The sequence below is a fragment of the Megalopta genalis genome, chromosome 6, assembly GCF_051020955.1.
Source record: "Megalopta genalis isolate 19385.01 chromosome 6, iyMegGena1_principal, whole genome shotgun sequence".
In the NCBI taxonomy this organism is placed as follows: domain Eukaryota; kingdom Metazoa; phylum Arthropoda; class Insecta; order Hymenoptera; family Halictidae; genus Megalopta; species Megalopta genalis.
Window position 1 is genome coordinate 18,520,330 of NC_135018.1, and position 24,614 is coordinate 18,544,943.

The window sequence follows — 24,614 nt, forward strand, 5'->3', positions numbered from 1 at the left end:
AATAACATTTGAACTATATTTCTTGGGTGTTAAAAAAGTCAGCAAGCTAACTATAGCATTGTGGTCGCTTTTCCTTGATCGTTGCATTCAATTTGTCCAGTTGCTAACATTCACGGATAATAAAAAATAACATAATGATAATAATAATAATAATTTTATAATATAACATTTACGGATATCACAAAAATGGGAGTGAGAGACATTTATAACTGAAATCGGCAATTACTTAGTTGCCAACCCAATAGATACCTCTTGACGTTTATTCAATTTATCGAATACCGTATTTCTTTGTATTGAAATATTTTTTGATTGAAACATTTAACACTAAACCTACCAAGCAGTGATACTAACTGGCGTTGTACTGCTTCTCGCAAAAGTGAGAAGACCGAATTTATTTGGAATTCGTAAAGTTTTTATTATAAAACTTCCTCCAATAATATATTAGGTCTACCGGGGGGAAAGTTCTGTCTGATAATGTCATTGCAAATTTCGATAGGTACGCACATGTTCATTTGAGACATATATTTTTGAACAATGTTGCTCACAAATTGCCATCACGCTGGCAAGAGGTCATAAGTAACGACGGAAATTATACTGTACAATAAATATTACTAAATTTATGAAAAATCTATTATTTCCTTTCATTTCTTAAACGGACAGAACTTTCCGGTAGACCTGATGACTTATTCAAGCGTTTTCCACGAAAAAGTCTCGGAACTTTGCAGAATTGCAAAATAAGAAAGCGGTCACTTTGACCGCGGTAGGTTTAGTGTTAAATAGAAAAATCAAATGACAAATCTATTCCTTAACACTTGATTTACCGGAAGCCTGTTAACAGAATTTTCATTTATTGAAATTTTAAAGATAATGTTACTCGATCTTGTTACTAACGTCTTGTTGGAACACGATAGAAACGGTTAGTGTAATTAAACAATTTATTTGGAAGTTCTTCACCATAAATTATAAACTATTTTGAGTACAAAAATAGGTGGTGGGAAGTTTGAAACGTGGATATGTGACGATTAGAAATAACTGCTTTATTTAATTTTGTCGTTTGAGATATGATATTACAGCAAAAATTAATTATTTTTTAGATTAGTGTTAAGAAATCACACACTATTTCGTTCTGTGAACCATCGCGCAGCATATCGGTCCGAATCGAACAAACCCTGAAAGTCTGAAACTCTATTGCTGCAGAAATATTGTACGATACACAAATAATCGCTTGACCAATCTCTACGAGCGACGACATTTTCTTTCGTATCATTTTTATTTCGTTTCGCCCTATGTATCGCCTTTTCTCGCGCTTCTCTCGGTTTCGCCCGTGAACAAACGAATGATAAACGAACATGAAAACGAAAGCACGTAACATATCGTAAGCATACGATACGATGTAGAACGTAAAGAAAATTCTGTCAATTTTTGTTTCCCGATTTTGTTCCTCGAGAAAAATGCTTGACGTCGCGATTGTTTTTCCTCGTTGCAGAACGGCAGCCACCAAGATGACGACGACGAAGCATTCTTCTGGGATCCGGTGTCCACCAAGAACCGTAATTCGAAAAACCAGAATCGGCAGCTGCAAGAACAACTGGCGCAAGCCGCCATGAGGATACGCGAGCTGGAGACCAAATTGGAGACTAAATTGGAGACCGAATTGAAACGCGTTCAAGTGGTAAGATATCGGACCGCGTTCGTACCTTTTCGAACACGTCGGTTTTACTTTACATTCGCTTAGAAAGAAAGCACAATGCCGTTGCCCCCAAATAAATAGCTCTTTACATTATTCGAAAAGAATTTTTCCGAGATTCGATGGCCACTCCTGCAACAATATGCGCGCCCTTCTTCCTTTCTCTCCCCCTCGTCGATCCTCCTTCCCCCCGGCCGTTTAATAATCACGTTGCTCGTTTCCTCTGTCCCACTAATTATTGCGACCATAAAAGACACGATTACGATTGTAATTGTTTGGAGATAATTGCATTTAATTTTAACCGCGCGCGCCCGACCGACCGGGGCGGACCGTTTCACGCATACGTGCACGTGACGACGCATGTCGTTACGCGTTATCGTTAATCGATATCGTATCGTTCTGGCATATCATTGAACCTGGCGCATGCTCTTGCACGCGTTATTGGCCGAAATCACGAGACCGAATTCGGTTCGCGACCGATCGAAACCGAATATACCGTATTATTATTATTATTATTATTATTATTATTATTATTATTATTATTATTATTATTATTATTATTATTTCCACTTTGTTCGACCGTCGATCCAGAGATTTCATGGCATATCTCATAACGCATATTTCATGCGATATTTCATGCGATATTTCGTTTCCCGAGAAAACGTTCTGAGGAAGGTCTCGTTTCACGCAGGTGACCAATTCCTCTCTGAAAGACGATCTCTCCGACGGATATCAGACAGGAGAATTTCTGCGAGCCAAGCAGGACATGGTGAACCGTATTATACAAATGGAGGAAAAGGTAGAACGTGGCAAACAAAAAAATCACGTTGAATTCGAACGCGGTTTAAATCCGGAATAAAAGCCTTCTTCCGCACCTCGAAATGATTTTGTTTTTTCTTTTGTTTCGTTCGGATCGGTTCTGTTCGGATTTGATCAGAACCGAGAGGCAGAGAGGAACACGAAACGCGCACAGCCGGACGAAACGGCGTTGACCAACGATTTGCGCGCGGTGCTGTCGAAATTGAACTCCCTCGAGAAGCAGGATCTCGTGCGGTCCGCGTTGAGAGCGTTGGAGACCGAGAATCAGCAAAAGCGCAACGAGACCGGCAGGCAGGAAAAGTCCGTTTTCGAGGAGAAACATTCCAAGCCCGACAACAATTTCGACCAAAACGAGCTCGCCGGTTCGACCACGAGGTCCGGGTGCGACGCCGTCCCGAGTAACAAAGAAACGGAGTTCCAGAAGAAGATCGACGAGCTACAAGAAGAGAACCAGAGGCTGTTCGCGAGCGTCGAGGAGCTGGATCAGCAGCACGAGGAATCGATTCGTGAGTACAGAGAGAGAAGATCGAAACAGTGTTTCTCGAATTCGATTTCGAGGAAACTCTTGAACCTTTTAGGCACGACGCGCCACTATAGTGGCTTGCTCTAGTAGCTCACTCGCTCATCGTTCGAATCAAATAATCGTCTTCATATGCATTGTTTCACACTTCTTTTGCTTCACATCGATTTACAACAGACTACAGGGTTTTCCAGAACTTTCAAGCAAAAACTGTAAGAAAAAAAAGTCTCGATATTTTATCATCTTACTCTGAAAAACTTGTCTATATATTTTTGTCTCCTTTTTGTATTTGCTATTCCTGCACAATTTTGTGTTACACATTGTCTATCAAACTAGATCTTCTAAGATACCCCCAAAAATTCAACTCGTTCGGTCCAATCTTAAAAAAGCTTGAAAAGATGTCCATATACAAGGTGAGTCACAAATCAGTCCCCATTTCAACCCCTTCCGATGGCTTAACAAAAAAATGTTTCCCATGAAACTAGATTAGTAAACTTAACCGACATGACATTTCAATCGTTTAACCTTTTAGGCATGACGCGCCACTATAGTGGCTTCCGCGGATGTCACCTTTCAGAACGACGCGCCACTATAGTGGCTTCCGCGGATGTCATCTTTCAGAACGACACGCCACTATAGTGGCTTTCGCGGATGTCATCTCTCTGAACGACGCGCCACTATAGTGGCTTGCTCTAGTAGCTCACTCGCTCATCGTTCGAATCAAATAATCGTCTTCATATGCATTGTTTCACACTTCTTTTGCTTCACATCGATTTACAACAGACTACAGGGTTTTCCAGAACTTTCAAGCAAAAACTGTAAGAAAAAAAAGTCTCGATATTTTATCATCTTACTCTGAAAAACTTGTCTATATATTTTTGTCTCTTTTTTGTATTTGCTATTCCTGCACAATTTTGTGTTACACATTGTCTATCAAACTAGATCTTCTAAGATACCCCCAAAAATTCAACTCGTTCGGTCCAATCTTAAAAAAGCTTGAAAAGATGTCCATACACAGGGTGAGTCACAAATCAGTCCCCATTTCAACCCCTTCCGATGGCTTAACAAAAAAATGTTTCCCATCAAACTAGATTAGTAAACTTAACCGACATGACATTTCAATCGTTTAACCTTTTAGGCATGACGCGCCACTATAGTGGCTTCCGCGGATGTCATCTTTCAGAACGACACGCCACTATAGTGGCTTTCGCGGATGTCATCTTTCAGAACGACACGCCACTATAGTGGCTTTCGCGGATGTCATCTTTCAGAACGACGCGTCACTATAGTGGCTTGCTCTAGTAGCTCACTCGCTCATCGTTCGAATCAAATAATCGTCTTCATATGCATTGTTTCACACTTCTTTTGTCTTCGCATCGATTTACAACAGTCTACAGGGTGTCCCAAAAATGTCTCGCAATCCGGAAATGGCGGGTTCCTCGGATCATTCGAAGCAACTTCTTCCTTTACAAAAATGTTCTCCGATGCACCGTTAACGAGTTATTAACGAAAAACAGTGACCAATAAGAATCGAGTACGGCTGACGCGAGGCGGCCCAGCCAACCAGCGCGCGAAGCCCAGTTCCGCTCATTGGCTCGATCGCCCCGCGCCAGCCGAGCTCGCCTCTCATTGGTCACTGTTTTTCGTTGATAACTCGTTAACGGTGCCTCGGAGAAAATTTTTGTAAAGGAAAAAGTTGCTTCGAATGGCCCGAGGAACCCGCCACTTTCGGATTGCGAGACATTTTTGGGACATCCTGTATATACAGTATCAGACTCTGTACAGTACACGTCAAACTCTGCCGTCCAGAGAAATAGCCTCGCGCAGAATTCAGCCGTACCTAAAAGGTTAACGACCGTGTCGAGACCGCCGTTGAAATTGTTTTCGTGTTGCAGAAAAGCTGCTGTCCCTCAAGGAGGAAATCGAGAAGAAGCACCAACGCCTTCAAAATGCTTACGAGCAGCTCTACGTGGATTACAACCAGGCCCAGGACAAGGTTGTCCAGCTGGAGAACACGTTGACCGGCGGCGAAACGACGAAACGTGTCCGAGTCGAAACGGTCACACGTTTCTGCCAAACTGTTCGCGCGGAAAACACGGCCACGGGAGAGACAACCGTTCGGGAGAACTGCCGAGAAAACGAGTCGACGATCGAGGAACTCGCCGCCAAGGTGAAAGAGATCTTAAAGAACGCGGCGCTGGAGCCGGAGCCGGACGCGTCGATCTTCGAGACCGTCGCCAGGCAATACGTCGACGCGAAATGGAAGAAGGATATGTTGGAGAAGAGGCTGACGGAATTGAACCGGGAGCTGAAGGACGTCGCCGAGACGAAGGAAAGCCTGCAGATCGAGTGCGACGAGATGCAGACGCACATAGACACGCTGATGCTGGAGATCCAGGATTTGAAGTTGAATCTGCCGTCCATACCGGAGGCCAGCGAGGAACGCGTCGCCTCGTTGGAATCGGAAACCGAGTCTCTGCACGAGCAGCTCGAGCAGCTTCGGGCGGAGAACGAGGCGCTGCGAAAGGAGAGTAGTCGCGGGCCCGCATCCGCGATCACGCTGGCTAAAACGAAAAAATCGACGGGCTGGCGACTCGAGGACATTCCTGAATGCGTCGAAGAGACCGACGGCTCGTTCGAGAATCTGAATCGCAGGCTGCTCGCCGCTTTGGACGAGAACAGCGAACTTAAGGAGAAGATCGAGCATCTGGAGTGCTTGGGCAAGGAGACGCGGGACCAGCTTACCGCGACCTTGAACAAATGCAAAGACTTCCAGGAGAACGCCGCGTACGTCGAGGAACTGAAGCTCGACCTGGAGCGGGTTGAACGCGAGCTGGGCGAGTCTGCTCGGAATAGGAAGCACCTGGAGGATAGTTTGTCGGTTCTGGTCGAAGCCAAACAGCAAATGGAGAGGGATAACGAGGAGTTGTCGCGTAAGAACGATCGGCTGGAAATCGAGATCTCGAAGTGGCGGGAGCAAGTGGCGCTGGAGAAGCAGGACGATGATCTTCGAGAACAACTGGACAGTGTTACCTGCGAGAGGGACCATTTCGAGCGCGATATCCTGAATACGAGGAAAGAATTGGACGAAGCGTTGAACCAGATACGTCTGAAGGAAAGCCAGATCGCGAGGCTGAGCCAAGAGTACGAGAGCTCGACGAAGGAAAAAAACTCCCTTTTCGAGCAGATCTCGGCCATTCAGGACGAATCGAACGATAAGATCGACTTGGTGAACACGGAGAAATCGTTGCTCGAGCAGGAGCAGCAAGAACTGGCGGCAGCTGTGGCAAACAGGGAGATGGAATTGAGCGAGATCGTGAAACGGTTGCGAGAAACCGAGGAAAAGTACGTCTGGTTGGAGAACGAGCTTTGCTCGTTGCGTAGAAAAGCCGGGGAACTGGAATCGGAGAACGAACGACTTCGAAACGAACGCGACAAACGAAAGCGGGAAGAAGAGTCGAAACGGATGTCCGAGTCGGCTGTTGAGAACGATTTGCAGGCGACCGTCCGGAGGCTGACCGAAGACAACGAAAGCTCGAGGATCCTGAACGAAGATCTTCGGGCCAGATGTAAACAGTTCGAAGAGGAGACCGCGAGTCTGCAGGCGCGGATCAACGAGCTGTCGAATCGTGTCGACAACGAGGGAGAAGAGAGAGAGCGAGTGTCGATGGTTCTGAAGGGAATGGCGCAGGAAAACGAGATCCTGAGGAACAAGAACGAGAGCTTGATGGCTGAAATTGCGGAAGCGCGGAGGGAACTCCATGGGATCGAGGTCAGGGCGGAGTCGGCCGACATGGCGAAGCAGACGATCGAGAACTTGTCCCATTTGGTCAGCGAGAAGGACGAGGAGCTGAATATATTGAAGACGTCGATGGATCTTGCTAGGAACAGCTCGGAAGTGGGATGGGACCATGTCGCGGCCGTGACGAAGGAAAGGGACGAGCTGGTGAGCCTTCTTACCGCGAAGCACAACGAAAGCTTGCAGTATTACGACGAGATTCGACGACTGACGCATCTGATGAACGAGCACGTGGCGCAGATACAGAGCTTGACCGCGGAAAGGGACGAATCTTCGAGCCAGCTGGTCGCGATGAAGCTGGAACTGGAACGGATCACGAGCCAGATGCGCGAGATTGAACAGCGTCTGAGGAACGCCGAGGCATCGGACACCGGCGGAACCTGCGGGATCGTCGATCATACCAGACTTCTGGCAGAGACCGCGGTTCTCAACGAGAAGTGCAACGCGCTGGAAGCCGCCTTGATTCAGGAGCAATCCAGTCACCGGATAATGCAGCATCAGCTGATCGAGAGTCAGAACAAAGAGGCGAACGCGGAGAAGGAATTGGAAAGGTTGCGAACGCACTTGGTGGAAATCCAGTCCACTTACACGGAAGAAGCTCTGATCGTGGAGGAAGCGAGGCAAGAATTGGAGGCGAAGCTGCAGCAAGCCGAGGAGAAAATGAAAAATAGTTCGACCGCGTACACGTCCGCTAACATCAGGGCGAATCAACAAGTGGAAACGTTGCAGCAGCAAATGGCGCTGATCGTTCAGCAAAGGGACGACATACAAAATAAATTGTCCAGCGCGGAAGATAAAATCTTGTCGCAGTCCGCGTCTTTGACCAACTTGCAAATCGTCTTGGAACAATTCCAACGAGGTATACATATTTTAAATCCTTCGATTACCGGCGACATATTCCAACATGTTTCTTTAACGGCGCGTTGATATTTTAGATAAAGAAAAAGACATTCGAGCAGCTACTGAGAGGCTTCGAGCGAAACTGAACGAATCGCATAGAAGACAAGAAGAATTAGCCAACGATATTATCAATATCAGGGTGTGTATCGGTTTCGCCACACACGGTTCTCAGCCGTGTTCTCATCGTGTTGCCCATTCAATGTCATTTTTAATACCTGTTAATAGGAACAATTAACCGAAGCTAAAGAAGGCGTACAAGCAGCGTCCAGACTTAGCGAGCAGCTCGACAAAAAAACAGAACGTATCCAACAGCTGAGCGAAGAAGGTATTCGACTTTGTAATAGTTATCATTATTATTATTACTATTATTATTATTATTATCATTATCATCATCATTATCATTATTAGCATTATTATTATTAGCATTATTATTATTATTAGCATTATTATCATTATCATTATCATTATTAGTATTATTATTATTATTTCTCACATTTATTTTCTACCTGCATCTTGCCACTTTGACATCTCGCATGGTTAGCGTAATTTCACAATGAAAAGATACCGTAAAAGAACTTTTGCTGACGTAACACCGTGTTTATGGAATTTTAATACGAGAACTCGTCGACGCTCAAACGTCCGCTGCCGATTTGTTTAATACAGATTTTTCTAATTTGTTGTTAAACGCGCGATACAAAACACGAAATCGTAAACCGTTGCTACCTGTAAGTAAATAACACATTCACGTGCTTATTTGGATAGAGGGTTCTATTGTATGAAGTGTAAAATAATCATTTTATAAAAAAATACTGTAACTCAGCATTCTAGGTTGAACGGTGCCTAATCTTTTTGTTGCTTAATTATCATTCTTGGGTGAAAGCGTAAATAATTTTTTCAATTATGTTGCGGTATATATATGTATTATCCTTCGAGGACACTGACGGATGGTTTAAACTCAAAGCAACGAGATATCTTGCGATCACTCGCTGTCGTTAATACATAATATTTATTAGGTATAATCACGCTGATGATAATATTAAAAAGTCTAAATCTAGCATACGTTCGTAACAATATCTTCCAAAAGCGCACGTATCTATTGTAATGAAATTGTTCAACTGGACCCGATATTTCCACAGCTTGCTATAATATCAACCTGCAAAACCATTGTACACTCTCATTTTAGTTTATGCACTGGTGACGCGGTTCAAATCCCACTCTAGAATTATTGGTTCGAGTGCGATCTGTGACTAATCTGCAAGCGCAAACACATAGAAACTCCGGTTACGTAGTCAAATATCAGCTGGTAATTCTGGGATTTTGAGAATAGCCCAGGATTCTTGCTGGTATCCGGCTACGAACTGGATCGTCGCCTTAGCACACTAAATCACATCCTCGTTGGCCCATGCATTGCCACTGGTGCTGGTACTATTTTTCCTCCCACATTTCTAAACATAAATTCTCAATCTATCGCATCCAGAAATGGAATACGAGCCAACCATTGAATTGTACATTACCTTTTTTTTTGTATGTATGTGAAATTACTATCCTTCTTATTTTGTTTCTTCGTTTCGTTTTCTTTGCAATTTATCTAATAAATCTAGCATTCCACGGTTTCTCTTTGAATCTGCAACATCTGCATAACATGCGGTCGAATTATCGGTGCGCACGCGATACAATGTAAAAGCGACTTATTAGGTAACACCGTGACCTTATCTATTTACTGGTTGGTCCTTGGAAAAAAAAAGATGCTAGTTATTATGACTATGCAGTACTACTAAATCATACGCTTGAGTTCTAAAATTTATATGTTTGATCACCTGTCGCTCAATTGTATGTATAATTATGTCGATTATATTTGCGATCGTACGATACCAATCGAACAAACGTAAACTTTATGTCCACAGAATGTTCTGGCTACGGATATATGTACATACATACATATGTGTACATGCTATAATAATATAGGATACGTTAGAAAAAGATGTATGTATGTATATATGTATATACATATACACACACACACGCACACACACGCGCGCGCGCACACATATGCATATATACATGCATACATATACATACATACTTGCATACATACATACATACATAGATGCATACATACATATCCATACTTAAAACCACACGTATAATTTGGTAGCGTTAGAGTGGGTAATCTCATGCGGTAACTGTGAGCGTGTAAATTGTAACAGCTCATATTACCTCGTGGGGTTTCCCACCCGCTCCCATGATCCTACAAAGATGAAAGCATGCAATACAAATTTTCATTTTCCTATATAATAATGCATATTTTCGTCTTGTTTATAGTTTTGCCCTAGCAATGCAACAACGAATACTCAATATATTTCATTTTTGTAACAAAATACCGTCCAATTCGTACACAAAAAAATAACAAACAGGCACCCTTTAATTTCATTTCTATGTACAAATTATAGAAGTAAAGAAACCCTAACAGATACTAATAAACAGCTATCGAGTTCTAATGGAATAGTTTATATCATTGTAACATACTAATTATATTATTATAATTACTACCTTATATAGCTTTCTTACTTCTAGTGGCATGTGTGAAAGTTAGTTTGCTATAGTACGGCATGATGAATGAAGAATGCAGCATGATCAATTAAGACACGGGTGTGAGTATTACATCAGGTACTGGTGTGATATTCGAAGAACCAGTACTTGTGTTATACTTACGCTCATGTCTTTTCAACCTTCGAATCTGCCAACCTTACAACGCTGGAATGCATATTGTACAAAAATCAAATATCTAAGATACTAAAGATTCCTTGAACAACGAATAGTTTACTCGATCGAAGATCGTATTGTTGCAGTCTATTTACTAATAATAACTTTACGAACGTTTGCCTCATGCTTTTCTATCGTATATTTATAGTGGACCGATTAACCAATCTTGTAACCACTGCCGACCAAAGGATAGAGGAAGCACGACAAAGCGGGGAGGGAAAAGTTAACAAGTCAGTAAATTAATTTTGAATTTACCATTAACATCGCAGACACTTTCCGCTCAACCGCTAATATGAGTAATATTTTTTCAGGTCTCTCATTAAAAATATTCTCTTGGGCTATCTCACCGCACCGACGGCAGACAAACCATCGGTACTCAAAGTATTTTCTACGATTTTGGATTTCAACGAGGCAGAAAGGGATAGAGCTGGTTTGCTCAACACGACCGCTCAAAACGGTTGGTTTTGGCGTTTAAATAGCGGTTCTCATATCTCGAACAAGGTAGATTAATTGTATAGATTTTCCCAATTCTTCTTTGTTAATAGAAATTTTTTATTAAGCATAAATACTGAACGAAAAACTTAAGCTCACAAATTGTTACGCACCCCAGGATCAAGAAGCATCCTTGACGGCGGCATTCGTGAGATTTTTGGAAAGCGAATCGATACCGAAGCCGCAATTACCTGCGCTGCCTATACAAACATCGGTATGAATAATAATAATGAATAATAATGAATAATAATAATAACTTTTATAAAGTACAAGCATATCTTAACTACAATGCTTGTCTCTTTTTACAGTCCTTGCAAAAACCTGGCCACAGCAGACAGCATTCTACATCGTCGACGCAATCCACGTTGTTGCTCTCCAATGTAAATCTTCCAACATTCCCGGACTTTGTGCCAGCCAGAAATACAGGTTCTATCTTAAAAGAAGTGCTGAAGGACAACTGATATTAAAACTTCCGATGCATTCTAGGCTTTGTTAATTGTTAAACTATAGTTGAAGGCAACATTGCAAAAATACATTTCTTTGAACCGAACGACATTCGACAAAGATAAAGGAAGAAGGAGCACGTAGAAGACATTCGTGATTGTACTGCCAAGAGACATGGTGTACAGCGTTTGCAATGAATTTTTTTACAAGGCAATAAGGCTCGAAAGACTATAAACCTTAAAACGAACGAATATCCTCACGAATACTTTATACAACGCATTTAACGAAACTTTCTAATGGTTATCAGAGAATTCTAATTTGCTCGCCGACAATAAGATATGTATATGGATACGTATACTACACGCGCGCGCGCGCACACACACCACACGCATGCACATACACACATATATTATACGTATACGCGTAGATAAATATGAAAATGAACATGAATTAACAAAAACTCCGTAGTCTGTTATACAGGAATCCACAATGACCCCGATAAAAGTGTGATTGTTAATTTGAAGACGAATAAATAAAATCTAATCGAATACTGTACAACGTATAAAGTAATAAGGAATATTAAACGTACGGTATAAGTATTTGTATTGTTCTCAATTTCAACTCGTATAAATTTGCTCGTTATAATCTCACAAGATATACGCGTTAGTTGCATTCGTGTTGTCATAGGTTTAAATTTTATAATACTGTGTAAAGAAGACCGCTTGTTTCGATTTTCCTTCAAATGTACAAAAGTAATACGCTAAAAGTAAACGCGGTATTGTGAAATAGCAAATGGTGCATAAACTAATGTTAAATGTTTTATTGTACCTCTTGAATTGACTATAATTTTTGTATGAAGCTCTAACATCGCTCGCATATCCAACAGAGATTTACCTACAAGACATATGTACATGTATATGTATACAGTCTGTATATATACATAATATAAATAAAATATATGCATAAATATATACAATCAGATATATCGGACCTTTTAACGAAACTCTTTGATTAAATTGTTTCAGCTACGACTTTATTTTGCAATTGTTATTTTATTTGTTTATCGCTCGCGATACCGTACTGTGCAGTGAGTAGATCGTACTATTACGATCACCAATATTTTTAGAAAATCTGTCTACAGTTGTTACAGAACAGTAAACTGTATGTATAGGAAATATGCAATAGTTTCTAGCGTTCAAGATCTTAATTTTAATTGTTGTATATCGATGTTACTACACATATTGCCATTAATTTTCTTATCAAATCAAAAATAAGATAATCACGATAAAAAGAACGTCGGTTTTATTGTCTAAAGTATTTATTACAAAATTTCTTAAAAGTAGAACTTAAAAAAAGCATATTTTACAATGCAATGTAACATGTATAAATATTTTCAACAATGTGGACTTATTTAACGTGAAAGTAAACGAAGCTCGTATGAGAAATAGAAACACACAGATTACAATATAGGTTAGAACTTGTAACGGGCATATTTAACAAATAATTACTTTTCTTCTTTCTTCTCTTCTTTCTTCTCCGCTTTCGCCTCTTCTTTCGTCTCCGCTTTCGCCTCTTCTTTCGTCTCCTGTTGGTTCTCTCTCAGTGCCGGCTTTCCAGTCCGCTCGATCGAGATTGATCTCTCGGACTGGGTCTTCGGCATGTCCTTTCTAGGCGCGGTGATGCTAAGTACGCCGTCGGAGGACAGGCTCGACGTGAGCTCGTCGATGTTGCATTGTTCAGGTATTATGTATCTTCTGGTGAACTGGCGAGATATCCATCCGTGTTCGTCCTGTTTCTCCTCGTGTTTAGCCTCGACCACGACAGATCTGTCCACAACTTTCACGTTGATCTCGTCGGGTTTGAATTGCTGAACGTCCAGGACAACTTGGAACTTGTCCTTGTCCGCTTTGACGGTGGATGTACCGCCTCCTCCTTCATTTCGCAGAAGTTCACCCCACGGTCTGTAGTAGATCAGCGGATTTCTACCCGTTCTTCTCTCCCGGAGAGGCAAAATGTAGTGATCCATGATGTTCTGGTTCAGCAGTTGCTCGGGACGCAGTCCTAAGCCGAAGTTCTGATCGAGAAGTCGATGAGGACGATCCAAATCCTCCCACCAGTCGGAGAACAGCAACGGTATCAGAGACATTTCGACTGGATCAGTTCACTTGTGTTACTTGTTGTACTTGCTAAATATGTAGTTTGATACGTTGACACGAACCTACTATTTAATATTCACAGACTTGCAAGTCGCTTTTGAATCTTCGATGCTTTCTACTCGGACCGCTACAGCTACACGGCTGACGTGCTGACTGTTACCTGCTACCGGCTGCTATTGCTTGTTACCATACGCTCCGCACCGCGGATATTTATACGCGCACCGACCGATGGATCAGACAGATCCAGAACGTTCCGAGCTCGAACACGCATGAGTTTTCGGTCTCCAGAAACTTCTACACACGTATATTTTCTTACTTGCAAACGACCAATTTAGCTACGAAACGCTTTTTCAAAACGCTGTAATAGTATGAAAATCAACAATCTAATATAACTAATAATAATAACTAATATATCTTCAATTTTTAGAGATCATTGTTCTCATGCGAAATTACTTACTTGCAAACGACCAATTTAGCTACGAAACGCTTTTTCAAAACGCTGTAATAGAATGAAAATCAACGATCTAATATAACTAATAATAATAACTAATATATCTTCAATTTAGAGATCATTGTTCTCATGGGAAATTACTTACTTGCAAACGACCCATTTAGCTACGAAACGCTTTTTCAAAACGCTGTAATAGAATGAAAATCAACACGATCTAATAACTAATAATAATAACTAATGTATCTTCAATTTAGAGATCATTGTTCTCATGGGAAATTACTTACTTGCAAACGAGCTGTTTAGCTACGAAACGCTTTTTCAAAACGCTGTAATAGAATGAAAATCAACGATCTAATAACTAATAATAATAACTAATGTATCTTCAATTTAGAGATCATTGTTTTCATGGGAAATATCCTTGAATGGGTAATTTCTCATTGATCTTTATTGAAAAAATCATACCGTGTTGTCGTGGGCGACGTGTAAATATGTCCGTAGAAAACGATGTTCACAGTCAACAGGATTTAATCATGGAGTTCAACCATATAAACATACGAAAGCGACGAACGACGAACTATACATATATGCATATGAAAATAGATTTTGTGTATACCGTGCTGTATACATATGTGTATGTATGTAGCATACCATCGTTACATCTCTATCAAAATAATTATGTATCTGCTCCTTTACTTGAATGCATACATATCCGTTGGATTATGTTTATTTTGGACTACCTAGTAATGAAAGCGATACGTTGTACAAAGTGTAATTCAAATGTTAATTATAGATATTTGGTCAGCTTTAAATATCTTCTAAGAATAATCCAATGAGTGTACCGGCGACGACGCTTGGAATATTCGACGCCTTTCTACAATATCGTTCTATTCGGTTGTATCATAAGTTATAAGTGGTCATAAGATAACAATACGATCGTACTAAGTCAGCCAACTCTGTTTCGTGTTTCGACCAAATACATGCTAAACACTTGGTATTGTACTGGGGGAGGATATTTATGTCAATTTGGTGCCAAGACTCTGCTTAACCTTTTAGGCACGACGCGCCACTATAGTGGCTTCCGCGGATGTCATCTTTCAGAACCACACGCCACTATAGTGGCTTTCGCGGATGGCCTGAGGAACCCGCCACTTTCGGATTGCGAGACATTTTTGGGACACCCTGTATATACAGACAGAATATACAGTATCAGACTCTGTATAGTACATATCAGACTCTGCCGTCCAGAGAAATAGCCTCGCGCAGAATCCAGCCGTACCTAAAAGGTTAAAGGAGAGCTTGGTTCGCATTTGGTATGAATTGTAGCGAATTTTCGATGAGCGCTGAAACGCTTTATTGTCTGAGCTGTACGATGTGTATTCTGTGATTTTCTATCATTCGGTTTTTAATCTTTTTCCAGCTTCCTTTCCCCTCCTTTCTTCTCGGTCAATAGGAAAATGGAGTCCCCCGGCTGGACGCTGATTCGTCGGATGGTCCGTCTACCGGTTGCAACTCGATGATTATTGGCGGTGGTGGTGGTGGTGATGCTTCGACAGCGCGCCTACGAGGGTTGTGAAGGTATTACACGCCAAGAATTCGGGCTCGGAAACTTGAACGAGGAAAAGGACTTTGACTGAGGATTTATGATGTCCTATCCCGAAGGGCTCAGCAGAACAATTTTATAAGATTTGAAGAAATTCAATCTCAGCGCCGTCGACGGTGTAATTGATGAACTTTTGGTAACTTGGCGTGAGTTTGTAGACTATATCAGTAATGCTCAAGAGTGCAAGAATTACCACTACTGCGCATGCGCCCTATCCCACGATCCACGCTAGATAGAAATGTGGATAGGAAATGATTAACCGAAATACATATGTACATACATACATATTTACGGAGCTCGACGTATGTATCTCGGTTAATCATTTCCTATCCACATTTTTATCTATCTCATATAAAACATTTTCGGCGCTTAGCGCAGTAAATAAATCTGAATTACACTTTATTCCAATGTAATTTGCACTGTTTGCTTGAAACAACTTTTCGTTATTGTTTGTAAAATTACATTTGCTTCTTGTTAGCGTGCCTAAAATCGTGAACTGTCGGTAACGTTGAACGCAACACGGTAAAGTCCGTAAGGTACAATGTCTGTACGGATTCCAAGGCTGTGTATTTGGTAACGCCTAGGTCCGCTTTTATTGCGACTGATCTGCCCACTTTCGACAACAGATAGCGCTACAAGGTCTAGCATGAAGGAGGCATTGATGCCAAATTGCCAAATCCGTACGAGTCCATGTGACATGCGGAACGAATGCAATATGGATCTGCATTTGATACAAATCACACGAATACTTGCCGTCAAATTCATAACTAATTCAAAATAAATTGCTGTTACACATTGAGTTAGATTTTATACCATTCGAATTTCTTAATAAACGGTACATCGTGATGTTTCTTGAATATTTTTGATAGGGAACGATAGATGTTCGAATATGTATACAATGTAAATGTATACATACAAACATATGTATCGACGATAAACATAAAAGGTTATCGCAATTATATTACAAGTCTGATAGGAGATGTAAAATCATCTTCAATTATTCGTAGTAAGAAATTTATATGCAGCAAAATACAAGATATGCACGTATGTATATAAAATGATTCGATTCTTGAACATCTGATAAAGAAGACGAGTAATTTATGGATTACTATTTGTTCATTACTGACGACTTTTTCCAAGGTAATGCGAGGAAAGATGGACGTTAAAATTTTAGATGGTGGATTTGGTGCACAATTATCTACACATGTTGGTGCAAAAATTGATGGCGATCCCTTATGGACAGCACGTTTCTTAGCAACGAATCCAGACGCAGTTTATGCAACGCATTTAGATTTTTTAAGAGCAGGAGCAGATATCATAGAAACTAATACTTATCAAGCTTCAATTTCTGGTTTAACAAAACATTTATCTATTAGCGAAGAAGCCAGTAAAAATTTATTAGCTAAAGCTGTTGAACTTGCTAGAAAAGCGGTTGACAATTACATCAAAGAAACATCGGGAAACGAGGAGGTTGAAAATAAAAATCCATTGATTGCTGGCTCTTGTGGTCCTTATGGAGCTAGTTTACACGATGGTTCAGAATACAATGGAGCTTATGGTAGAACTACGTCCAGCCAAATCATAAAACAGTGGCACAAATCACGTATCGATGTTTTAGTAGATGCTGGCATTGACTTGTTAGCATTAGAAACTATACCTTGCTATCAAGAAGCAGAAGCATTGGTCGAACTTTTACGAGAATATCCAAATGTTAAAGCATGGCTTTCATTTTCGTGCGAACGAAACAGTCCAAATTTAGCGGATGGAAGTAATTTTGAAGAAGTAGCTACACGTTGTTACAAAATGGCTTTACCAGGACAGCTTGTCGCCATTGGTGTGAATTGCCTTGCTCCGTCGGATGTGAGCGGCTTATTAAAAAATATTAACAGAAACGAAGGAAACGAGTTTATTCCACTAATAGCATACCCCAATAGCGGAGAAATATATTCTCCAACCAAAGGATGGGTTTGGAATGAAACATGTAATTCCATGGAAAGTTTTATTCCGGAATGGTTGAAATTTGGTGTACGATACCTTGGAGGCTGTTGCAGAATGTATACGGACAATATAAAGTCGATTAGAAAAGAAGTAAGCAGTTTCAAGAAGAAAAATCTGCTAAAATAATGTTTAATGGATTTGACTTAAAAGACAATAATTTATGTCTCTTTGCATCGAGCAGAGAGTTGTTTTGTACATGAAATAATTTTTATGTAGAGAGAAAAATCTATTTCTTCTGTAAATTATGTAACAATTCATTGCTCATGGACAATAAAAACATAAGTAGCAAAAGATGCGATCCAAAAGTGATATCAATAAATTTGAAAACCACTTGTTGCATGCTGAAACTTATCAGTTAACAGATATTCGAAAATAAATATTTACTATAGCTATCAGATTAGAGATAGATACTATTCAAGACGTTTGAAAATATTACATTGCATACACACACACGCACACACACATTCTATTTCTGTCGTTGATACGCGAGATCTTCCCGACATCCTAGGTACATATAAAAAAGAGCATAATCTTAAAACTTGTATTTTTTTAAAGAGCCTCGTACAGTATAATACTTATCTGAGATTCTTCGCGGACTTTGGATTAACAGCATTCTCTGCAGCCACTCATAGAAAGTATTGCCTCAGATTTTCAGAAACACTTAAGCAATAGATACGTGTATGTGCATCTGTAAAAGTTGGCTTGTTGAGGAATAGCAGTTTCTCTGTTCGAATTACATCATATAAATCGTATAATTTCAAAGTCAAATTATGTCTACAACGATCAAAGTGCTGGACGGTGGATTTTCTACACAATTAGCGACTCACGTGGGTGACATAATAGACGGTGATCCTCTGTGGACTGCGCGATTTCTCGTCACAAATCCAAATGCCATTATTTCTACGCACTTGGACTTTTTGAATGCTGGCGCCGGAATTATTCTTACGAATACCTACCAAGCATCGATCGACGGTTTTTCCAAGTATATTGGTCTAACGGAAGAAGAGAGCCTGAATTTATTTTGTAAAGCTGTCGATTACGCCAAAGAAGCTGTAAACTTATACAAGAGAGAAACAAAGGCCGAAGGAAAGGAAATTGTAAACGAGAATCCATTGATTGCTGGATCCGTTGGACCATATGGCGCCTGTTTGCACGATGCCTCGGAATATACCGGCAGATACTGTTCATCGGTGTCCGAAAAGATTCTTATGGATTGGCACAGGCCTCGTATCGATAAATTGATCGCTAGCGGTATCGACATATTGGCGATGGAAACGATACCTTGTAAACGAGAAGCAGAAGCTCTGGTTACTCTGCTGAAAGAATATCCAAATACCAAAGCATGGTTGTCCTTTTCTTGTCGCGACGATGGACAGAGTATAGCAGACGGGTCTAGTTTCCATGATGTTGTAACGGAATGTTATAAAAAAGCTTCACCAGGACAAATTTTAGCAATTGGCGTTAATTGTATCGCACCACAGAACGTGACACCTTTGTTGAAGGTAGTCAACGGAAATCGTAAGAAAAATCTCATGCCATTGGTAGTATATCCCAATAGCGGTGACAAATATACAGTGGAATCCGGCTGGATTCAAAAGCAAGGGGGATACACTTTACATCAATTTGTACACGAATGGTTGAATCTGGGTGTTGAATATGTAGGTGGTTGTTGTAGGACAAATGCCGAAGACATCAAGAAAATATGGGCAGAGGTGAACACCTGGCAGGGCAACTAAAAAAACAAACTTTGAACAACTTGCTAACAAACTTGCCTCTAACTCACACGCAATTTTGTCACTCAGAGAAGCATCTTCGAGAATCAAAATATTTCTTTGAATTTTTATGTAACACTTACATAAAAATTCAAAGAGATATTTTGATATATATGTATGTATATATATGTATGTATGTATGTATATATAAATAAACTTTCTTTCAATATGGACACACGAAGAATCAAAGATAAGATTCGTGAAATTGATTTATTTATCAATACAAAAATTACATGTTCAAATGTTTACGTTTGAGAAAATAATTTTTGTAACCAGTTTGTTACTTGTATCATATTTGTATTATGGAAAGTATTATAATTCCGATTTATGCTTTAATTGTCGTTAGACTGAACTATGTATACTAGCTCGTTACCGATGTCATAAATATTTCCTTCAACGTTGACTTGAATGATTTTGTTTTCTACATCGACATTAAATACAGAGGTGCAAGGAACTTCAACTTTACCTCTTAAAATATCGTCAACAATTGGTTTGGTTCTAGGTCCTAAACAAGGATCACTGTAACGGTACAGAGAAACGGATAACGGGTCTGCAACAAAAATCATGACGGTTAATAAACACAATGACACAAAAACACACGTACCGCACATACGCAAGCGCCAGTAAATTATTTAAAATATTATTTACACCAGTAAATAATACGTACTATTTATAAATTCGTTCTGTTTCATTATTCGTGCGATTACATCTTCACCAGTGTCTCTGTTCATGATTTTCATAATCATCCTGAATAAACCATTGCATTTTTGTGGATTAGTAATACATATAGAGAGACTAGGATTAGAAAAATTCATGTACGGTGAGCCTGGGCAACATTCTTCTCTCGTTTTTTCTGGAGCTTCGTCGGTATACTTTATCACGATATTCGTCAACTGTATTGAAATAAATAAGAGAGCGAATTAATTAATCGTACATACGAATTTTAGTTGCACAGATTTTCTATATAAACACATTGCTTACACCCAAAGTATTTTCAAGATATTTTTTACTATCTTGAAGAACGTTGAATTCATCGAAATCTAAAGTTAAATTGAACGCATTGAATCCAATAACCTCCATCCTTTCTCGTACAAATTGCACAAATGGCATCACTCGTTTCATGTATTTCTTCAGATCCTGCAATTTTCCTAGTTCGATCGCAATCATTTTATTTTCTGGTAGTTTATTGCCGTTACTCTGTAAGCCGATTTAACAGTTTTAAATAAATTTATCATTCGAATTGAACGCACGAATCTGTTTATAATAATCGCTTACAACAAACAAATTTTTCATTGTAGTTAAAACAGTACTTTGCCAAGCGGGGTAGGTTTTTGCTACCCAAATTGTACCATCAGTAGGCTTTTCTACGACCGTTGCACCGTCTTTTCCTTTTGGTCCTTTTTTCGGTGTCATATAAGCTTTTAGGAGGATTCTGAATGAGTGTGCAGCATCCATTAGATACTGAGATGATTTTATAAGAATTTCATCGATTTCTTCAATCTGGGGCCATCTAGCATTTAATATACTATCTTCCTGATGAAAAGTTCAAATTTCATCTTATTGTAATTACTGTCGTAAATGAGTATATTGCCATTTCTAATTAAAGACGAATACTCACATTACCAATTAGTTTCCATAGATATTCCGATATATGCGGACAAATAGGTGACAACAGTATAATTTGAGTTTCCATAAATTTCATAATCAGTGTCCAATTTGCATTGTCTAGCGTAGTCAATTGTAAGTATTTGTCCTTTATTGCTTGCAATTCGAAGAAGCCTGCTTTTAATGCTTCTTTGTACAACATTTTCGAATAATTGTCTCCAGTCTCGCGTATTTTTAGGTTGATTTCACTAGTTGAATTATAAACTTAGTATTAGTTTTAGAAACAGAATCATAAGGATTTTTTTAATAAATAGGGATACCTGTCGAAAACCTTGTCATTGAACGTATGTGGTTTCCCATGTCTAAAAGTGCTTTTGGAAGCCAATACTTCCTTCATCCATTCGATAAGATTGTACAGTCGAAGAATTCCAGCATTCGCCGTGGTTTCAACAAAATTAGCATCTTCTACCGAATCGCCAGAATCAGCTAACGAAAGCCGTGTACCGTCGGCCGAAAATTTTTCTACTGCCTCGGCAAGTGTTAGAAAATTGCCTTCCGATTTCGACATCTAACAAGATAAAACTCATAACATTTAGTAGGCAGTATCTCATGACATATTGCTAAGAGCATTATTTTACCTTAGCCGAGTTTAATAGAACGTGTCCATTGGCTCTTATTCCTTTTGGCCATAATTCCGGCTGTTCGGGCCATATTGCGGTATGGTTGTAAATAAAAAAGGTTAAATGGTTTTGTACTAAATCTTTCCCAGAAACTCTTACGTCCACTGGATACCAGTATTGAAATTCACGTCGCATGTGTTCCAGTGCCTGTTTCTTTATACTTGTTTTTGGAAGCTTAGCATCTTCGAAGAAGATGTAGTCCCATACTTCTGGTTTCATATCCTCAGCCCTAAATATCGTTATCGTATTTTAATACATTTTCGCATGGATATATAAATGTTTAAACTTTACTTGATGTTATATGTATTTGTCTTGTCGCCTTTGAATGTTCCTCCTTGCAATAAATGTGCAACAGTGTAGTAAGCCATGTAAATCGTTGAATCGGAGAGGGATTCGATTAACCAGGTTTCATCCCACGGCAATTTAGTACCTAAAATTTATGATTATTAAAGGTACATTAACAACACTCTTCGATCCTATTATTCTCTCAAAATTACTACAAAAAAATCACCAAGCCCATAAGTCCTTGAACACGCGTATTCATGCAACCAGTCCAGACACGCCATAAAATTCTTTCTTACTTCGTCATGGAAAGTATTAAGATTGGCTAAAGCTTTCGTAGCTTCCTTTTTCCAGTTTTCTTCGCCGTAATCCAGATACCATTGATCACATAAAGCTACTACACACTCGTCGTTCGTCCGAGACATAACTTTTCTCTCGGGCTCATAATACAAAACTGCTTTCCCTTTGCTTATTAAATCTTTTTGTATTTCTTTCTTTGCTTCCTGCACCTTGCTCCCTTTGTATTTACCAACTAGTAGGATTCCGTCGTAGAAACCTTTAAGATACGCCATTTCTTTTGCCTCCGAAAGTTTTGTTTTGTCATTTTGAGACTGTATTTTCAATTTCTCGTACAACGTTACTGCAGTTAAATCACCAAATTCTGGCACTTTGATGACGGGTATAGGATCATAAGGTAACACCATTTCATCGGCCACCCCATACTTTTTCCTGAACGGTTCTTTCTTCTTGAGATCTACTAAAGCCGCATAATCATCAGGGGAATCGCTAGGCACCGAGGTAACAATCCCAGTCCCTTTGTCTTCCCTGATGGTCAACATGGGTAAAGTGTAAATTACTTTATAGGCTGTAAGAGGTGCTTCCACGGCTAATCCTAATATATCTTTCCCGATAATTTTCAGTTCGGTAAATATTTTTCCTTCTTCTTTGAAGAAGTTTTGGTAAGCCATGTTTCTTGCTGCTCTTTCAGTTGATATATACACATCTCCGTTTGACAGAGAATAGGCAATATATGTTATTTCCGGATGAATCCAACAATTTGTTTGACCATACATTGTTTCCGGTCTCAGAGTTGCAGCTACCAAGTAAACAGGTTTCCCAGAAAGACATTTTAGATTTATCGGGTAAGGCTCTTTGAGCTTCATTTTAATTAGCGTGTATTCTTGCGGCCCTACCCCCTCCCCTGACGATCTATCATGATCCATACATGGCTGACCGTCTTTTGGCGAATAGATTGTATGTCTTTTTCCATATTTTATCTTGTTTCTAGCTTTCAAATGTTGAAATTGCCAACGTACAAACGAATCAAAAAATGGATTTGCATCTGTCGTGATAAACGTTCGGCGCCAGTCCACCTAAAACAAATAGGACCTCCTGCCTTATGATCACCACAAATACAAGAAAAACTACAAAAGGTTTTTCATTAATTTACATGTAATCCAATAGACTTTAAATCTTGCACAGCAAGAGGTGGAAAATAGTCTAACCAGTACGCAGAATCCGCAAACTTCTTTATGTCTTCATCCTCCAAACCTAGCGTTTGCATAATTTGCCATTGATACTTGACACTAGCTGTTTTTGCAACTGCTTTACTCTGAAATCAGTCAGACGAATTTATAAACATGAATTAGATACATATTCTGCGCACAATGCATTGTCACATTACCTTTGTTCCTTTACTCTTATCTTTTATTATTAAGTCATCTACGTCTTGTTCTATTACCGTTTCTTCTTCAGGAAATTTTGGTGGACACCCATACAATTCCATTTCCCTCTTTAATTTATCAGCGCATGCTTTGATAGGCATACCAGTGCAATGTAAACCAAATGGAAATAGTACTTTCTTTCCCAAGAGCCGATTATACCGTGCAGCAAACTACATGCAATAGTTATGACACGCATTAATATCATTTAGTTTCATACAAACGAATTATAAAATATTTGGAACTTTTCAAATTATTTGATCCAATATTTACTTCGCATTTCGATAATGAAAATATGTGTCCTAGATGAAGTCTTCCATTCATATAAGGAAAAGGAAAAGTTGCAAAAAATTTGTCATCTGCAGACTTTCTAACTTCCAAGGGTGCGTCCTGCTCGTACACCTTTTCAGCTTCCCACTTTGCTTGTACATCTTTCTCAATTTTCTGTAGATATTCTACCTTGAACGTACCTTTCCTTTCAGTTGTCTGTGAATTTACAAGAAACGTGATGCAGATCTTTTTCTAATACCGAAGATTACGTATAATTAAAATAAAAGACAATAACATTTTACAGAACAATGTTCTCCGTGTTTGATAATTGTTAATCTTGAATTATTAAAAACATATTGAGTCTATTATACGCCACTATTGCATCATTGCCGGCATGAAAGTTATTCACGCTAATTTATTGGTTATAAATAAAATTGTAGTAATTGACAATTAATTATTTTGATATCATTCCGAGAACAGTAGGAAAATTAATAATTACCATTTTTGTTGTCAACAATAAATTAGAAATCAGTTGATATACTAAACACGATAGGTCAATACTTTCATACACGTGCCGTGAAGTTCAGGTGAGAACTGAAGAAACTGTTCTGTTCATAAAACAGCACAGATCGCTGTATGTATGTACGTACGTGTG

At 39.5% G+C, this 24,614-nt stretch overlaps 5 protein-coding genes and 1 long non-coding RNA gene across 12 annotated transcripts in view; 3 read left to right on the forward strand and 3 right to left on the reverse strand.

The window, feature by feature from the left end:
* Positions 1-12,405, forward strand: part of LOC117218876 (uncharacterized) — a 56,687-nt gene extending 44,282 nt beyond the window's left edge. For all 4 annotated transcript variants that reach the window (XM_033467596.2, XM_033467598.2, XM_033467597.2 and 1 more), the window contains 10 exons: positions 1,487-1,672; positions 2,379-2,486; positions 2,625-3,012; positions 4,922-7,684; positions 7,761-7,864; positions 7,951-8,050; positions 10,637-10,718; positions 10,800-10,989; positions 11,099-11,194; positions 11,289-12,405. In XM_033467596.2, the coding sequence (XP_033323487.2) occupies positions 1,487-1,672; positions 2,379-2,486; positions 2,625-3,012; positions 4,922-7,684; positions 7,761-7,864; positions 7,951-8,050; positions 10,637-10,718; positions 10,800-10,989; positions 11,099-11,194; positions 11,289-11,441 (4,170 nt within the window). In that variant the 3' untranslated portion in view covers positions 11,442-12,405. The remainder of the gene's footprint in view (positions 1-1,486; positions 1,673-2,378; positions 2,487-2,624; positions 3,013-4,921; positions 7,685-7,760; positions 7,865-7,950; positions 8,051-10,636; positions 10,719-10,799; positions 10,990-11,098; positions 11,195-11,288) is intronic.
* On the reverse strand, positions 8,713-9,772 carry LOC117218884 (uncharacterized). The gene is made up of 2 exons (XR_013033604.1): positions 9,240-9,772; positions 8,713-9,170 (listed from the first exon to the last, which is right to left on the reverse strand). It is a non-coding gene; the product is annotated as an uncharacterized LOC117218884 (long non-coding RNA).
* A 298-nt stretch (positions 12,406-12,703) lies between the features above and the next one.
* Positions 12,704-13,777, reverse strand: LOC117218881 (protein lethal(2)essential for life). The gene is made up of 2 exons (XM_033467607.2): positions 13,643-13,777; positions 12,704-13,575 (listed from the first exon to the last, which is right to left on the reverse strand). The coding sequence occupies exon 2, from the start codon at positions 13,568-13,570 to the stop codon at positions 12,929-12,931; it is 642 nt and encodes a 213-aa protein (XP_033323498.2). The 5' UTR covers positions 13,571-13,575; positions 13,643-13,777; the 3' UTR covers positions 12,704-12,928.
* Positions 13,778-13,807: 30 nt separating this feature from the next.
* Positions 13,808-17,922, forward strand: LOC117218879 (betaine-homocysteine S-methyltransferase). 3 transcript variants are annotated; one of them, XM_076522611.1, is made up of 4 exons: positions 14,263-15,341; positions 15,449-15,777; positions 16,110-16,675; positions 16,772-17,922. In XM_076522611.1, the coding sequence occupies exons 3-4, from the start codon at positions 16,511-16,513 to the stop codon at positions 17,753-17,755; spliced, it is 1,149 nt and encodes a 382-aa protein (XP_076378726.1). In that variant the 5' UTR covers positions 14,263-15,341; positions 15,449-15,777; positions 16,110-16,510; the 3' UTR covers positions 17,756-17,922. The 3 variants fall into 3 exon arrangements, with proteins under 3 accessions (XP_033323495.2, XP_076378726.1, XP_033323494.2); XM_033467604.2 differs by lacking the exon at positions 14,263-15,341 and adding an exon at positions 13,808-13,946 and having other exon boundaries at positions 15,449-16,675; XM_033467603.2 differs by having other exon boundaries at positions 15,449-16,675.
* A 138-nt stretch (positions 17,923-18,060) lies between these two features.
* LOC117218880 (betaine-homocysteine S-methyltransferase) lies at positions 18,061-19,574 on the forward strand. Its single transcript, XM_033467606.2, has one exon. It carries the CDS (start codon positions 18,400-18,402, stop codon positions 19,363-19,365), a length of 966 nt encoding a protein of 321 aa, XP_033323497.1. The 5' UTR covers positions 18,061-18,399; the 3' UTR covers positions 19,366-19,574.
* A 23-nt stretch (positions 19,575-19,597) lies between these two features.
* On the reverse strand, positions 19,598-24,602 carry LeuRS (Leucyl-tRNA synthetase). Of its 2 annotated transcripts, none has more exons than XM_033467601.2 (13): positions 24,459-24,602; positions 23,963-24,175; positions 23,653-23,862; positions 23,419-23,580; positions 22,198-23,341; positions 21,978-22,116; positions 21,645-21,915; positions 21,327-21,574; positions 21,020-21,254; positions 20,677-20,934; positions 20,383-20,598; positions 20,069-20,294; positions 19,598-19,951 (listed from the first exon to the last, which is right to left on the reverse strand). In XM_033467601.2, exons 1-13 carry the CDS (start codon positions 24,459-24,461, stop codon positions 19,734-19,736), a joined length of 3,543 nt encoding a protein of 1,180 aa, XP_033323492.2. In that variant the 5' UTR covers positions 24,462-24,602; the 3' UTR covers positions 19,598-19,733. The 2 variants fall into 2 exon arrangements, with proteins under 2 accessions (XP_033323492.2, XP_076378710.1); XM_076522595.1 differs by lacking the exon at positions 24,459-24,602 and adding an exon at positions 24,255-24,275.
* Positions 24,603-24,614: the final 12 nt, after the last annotated feature.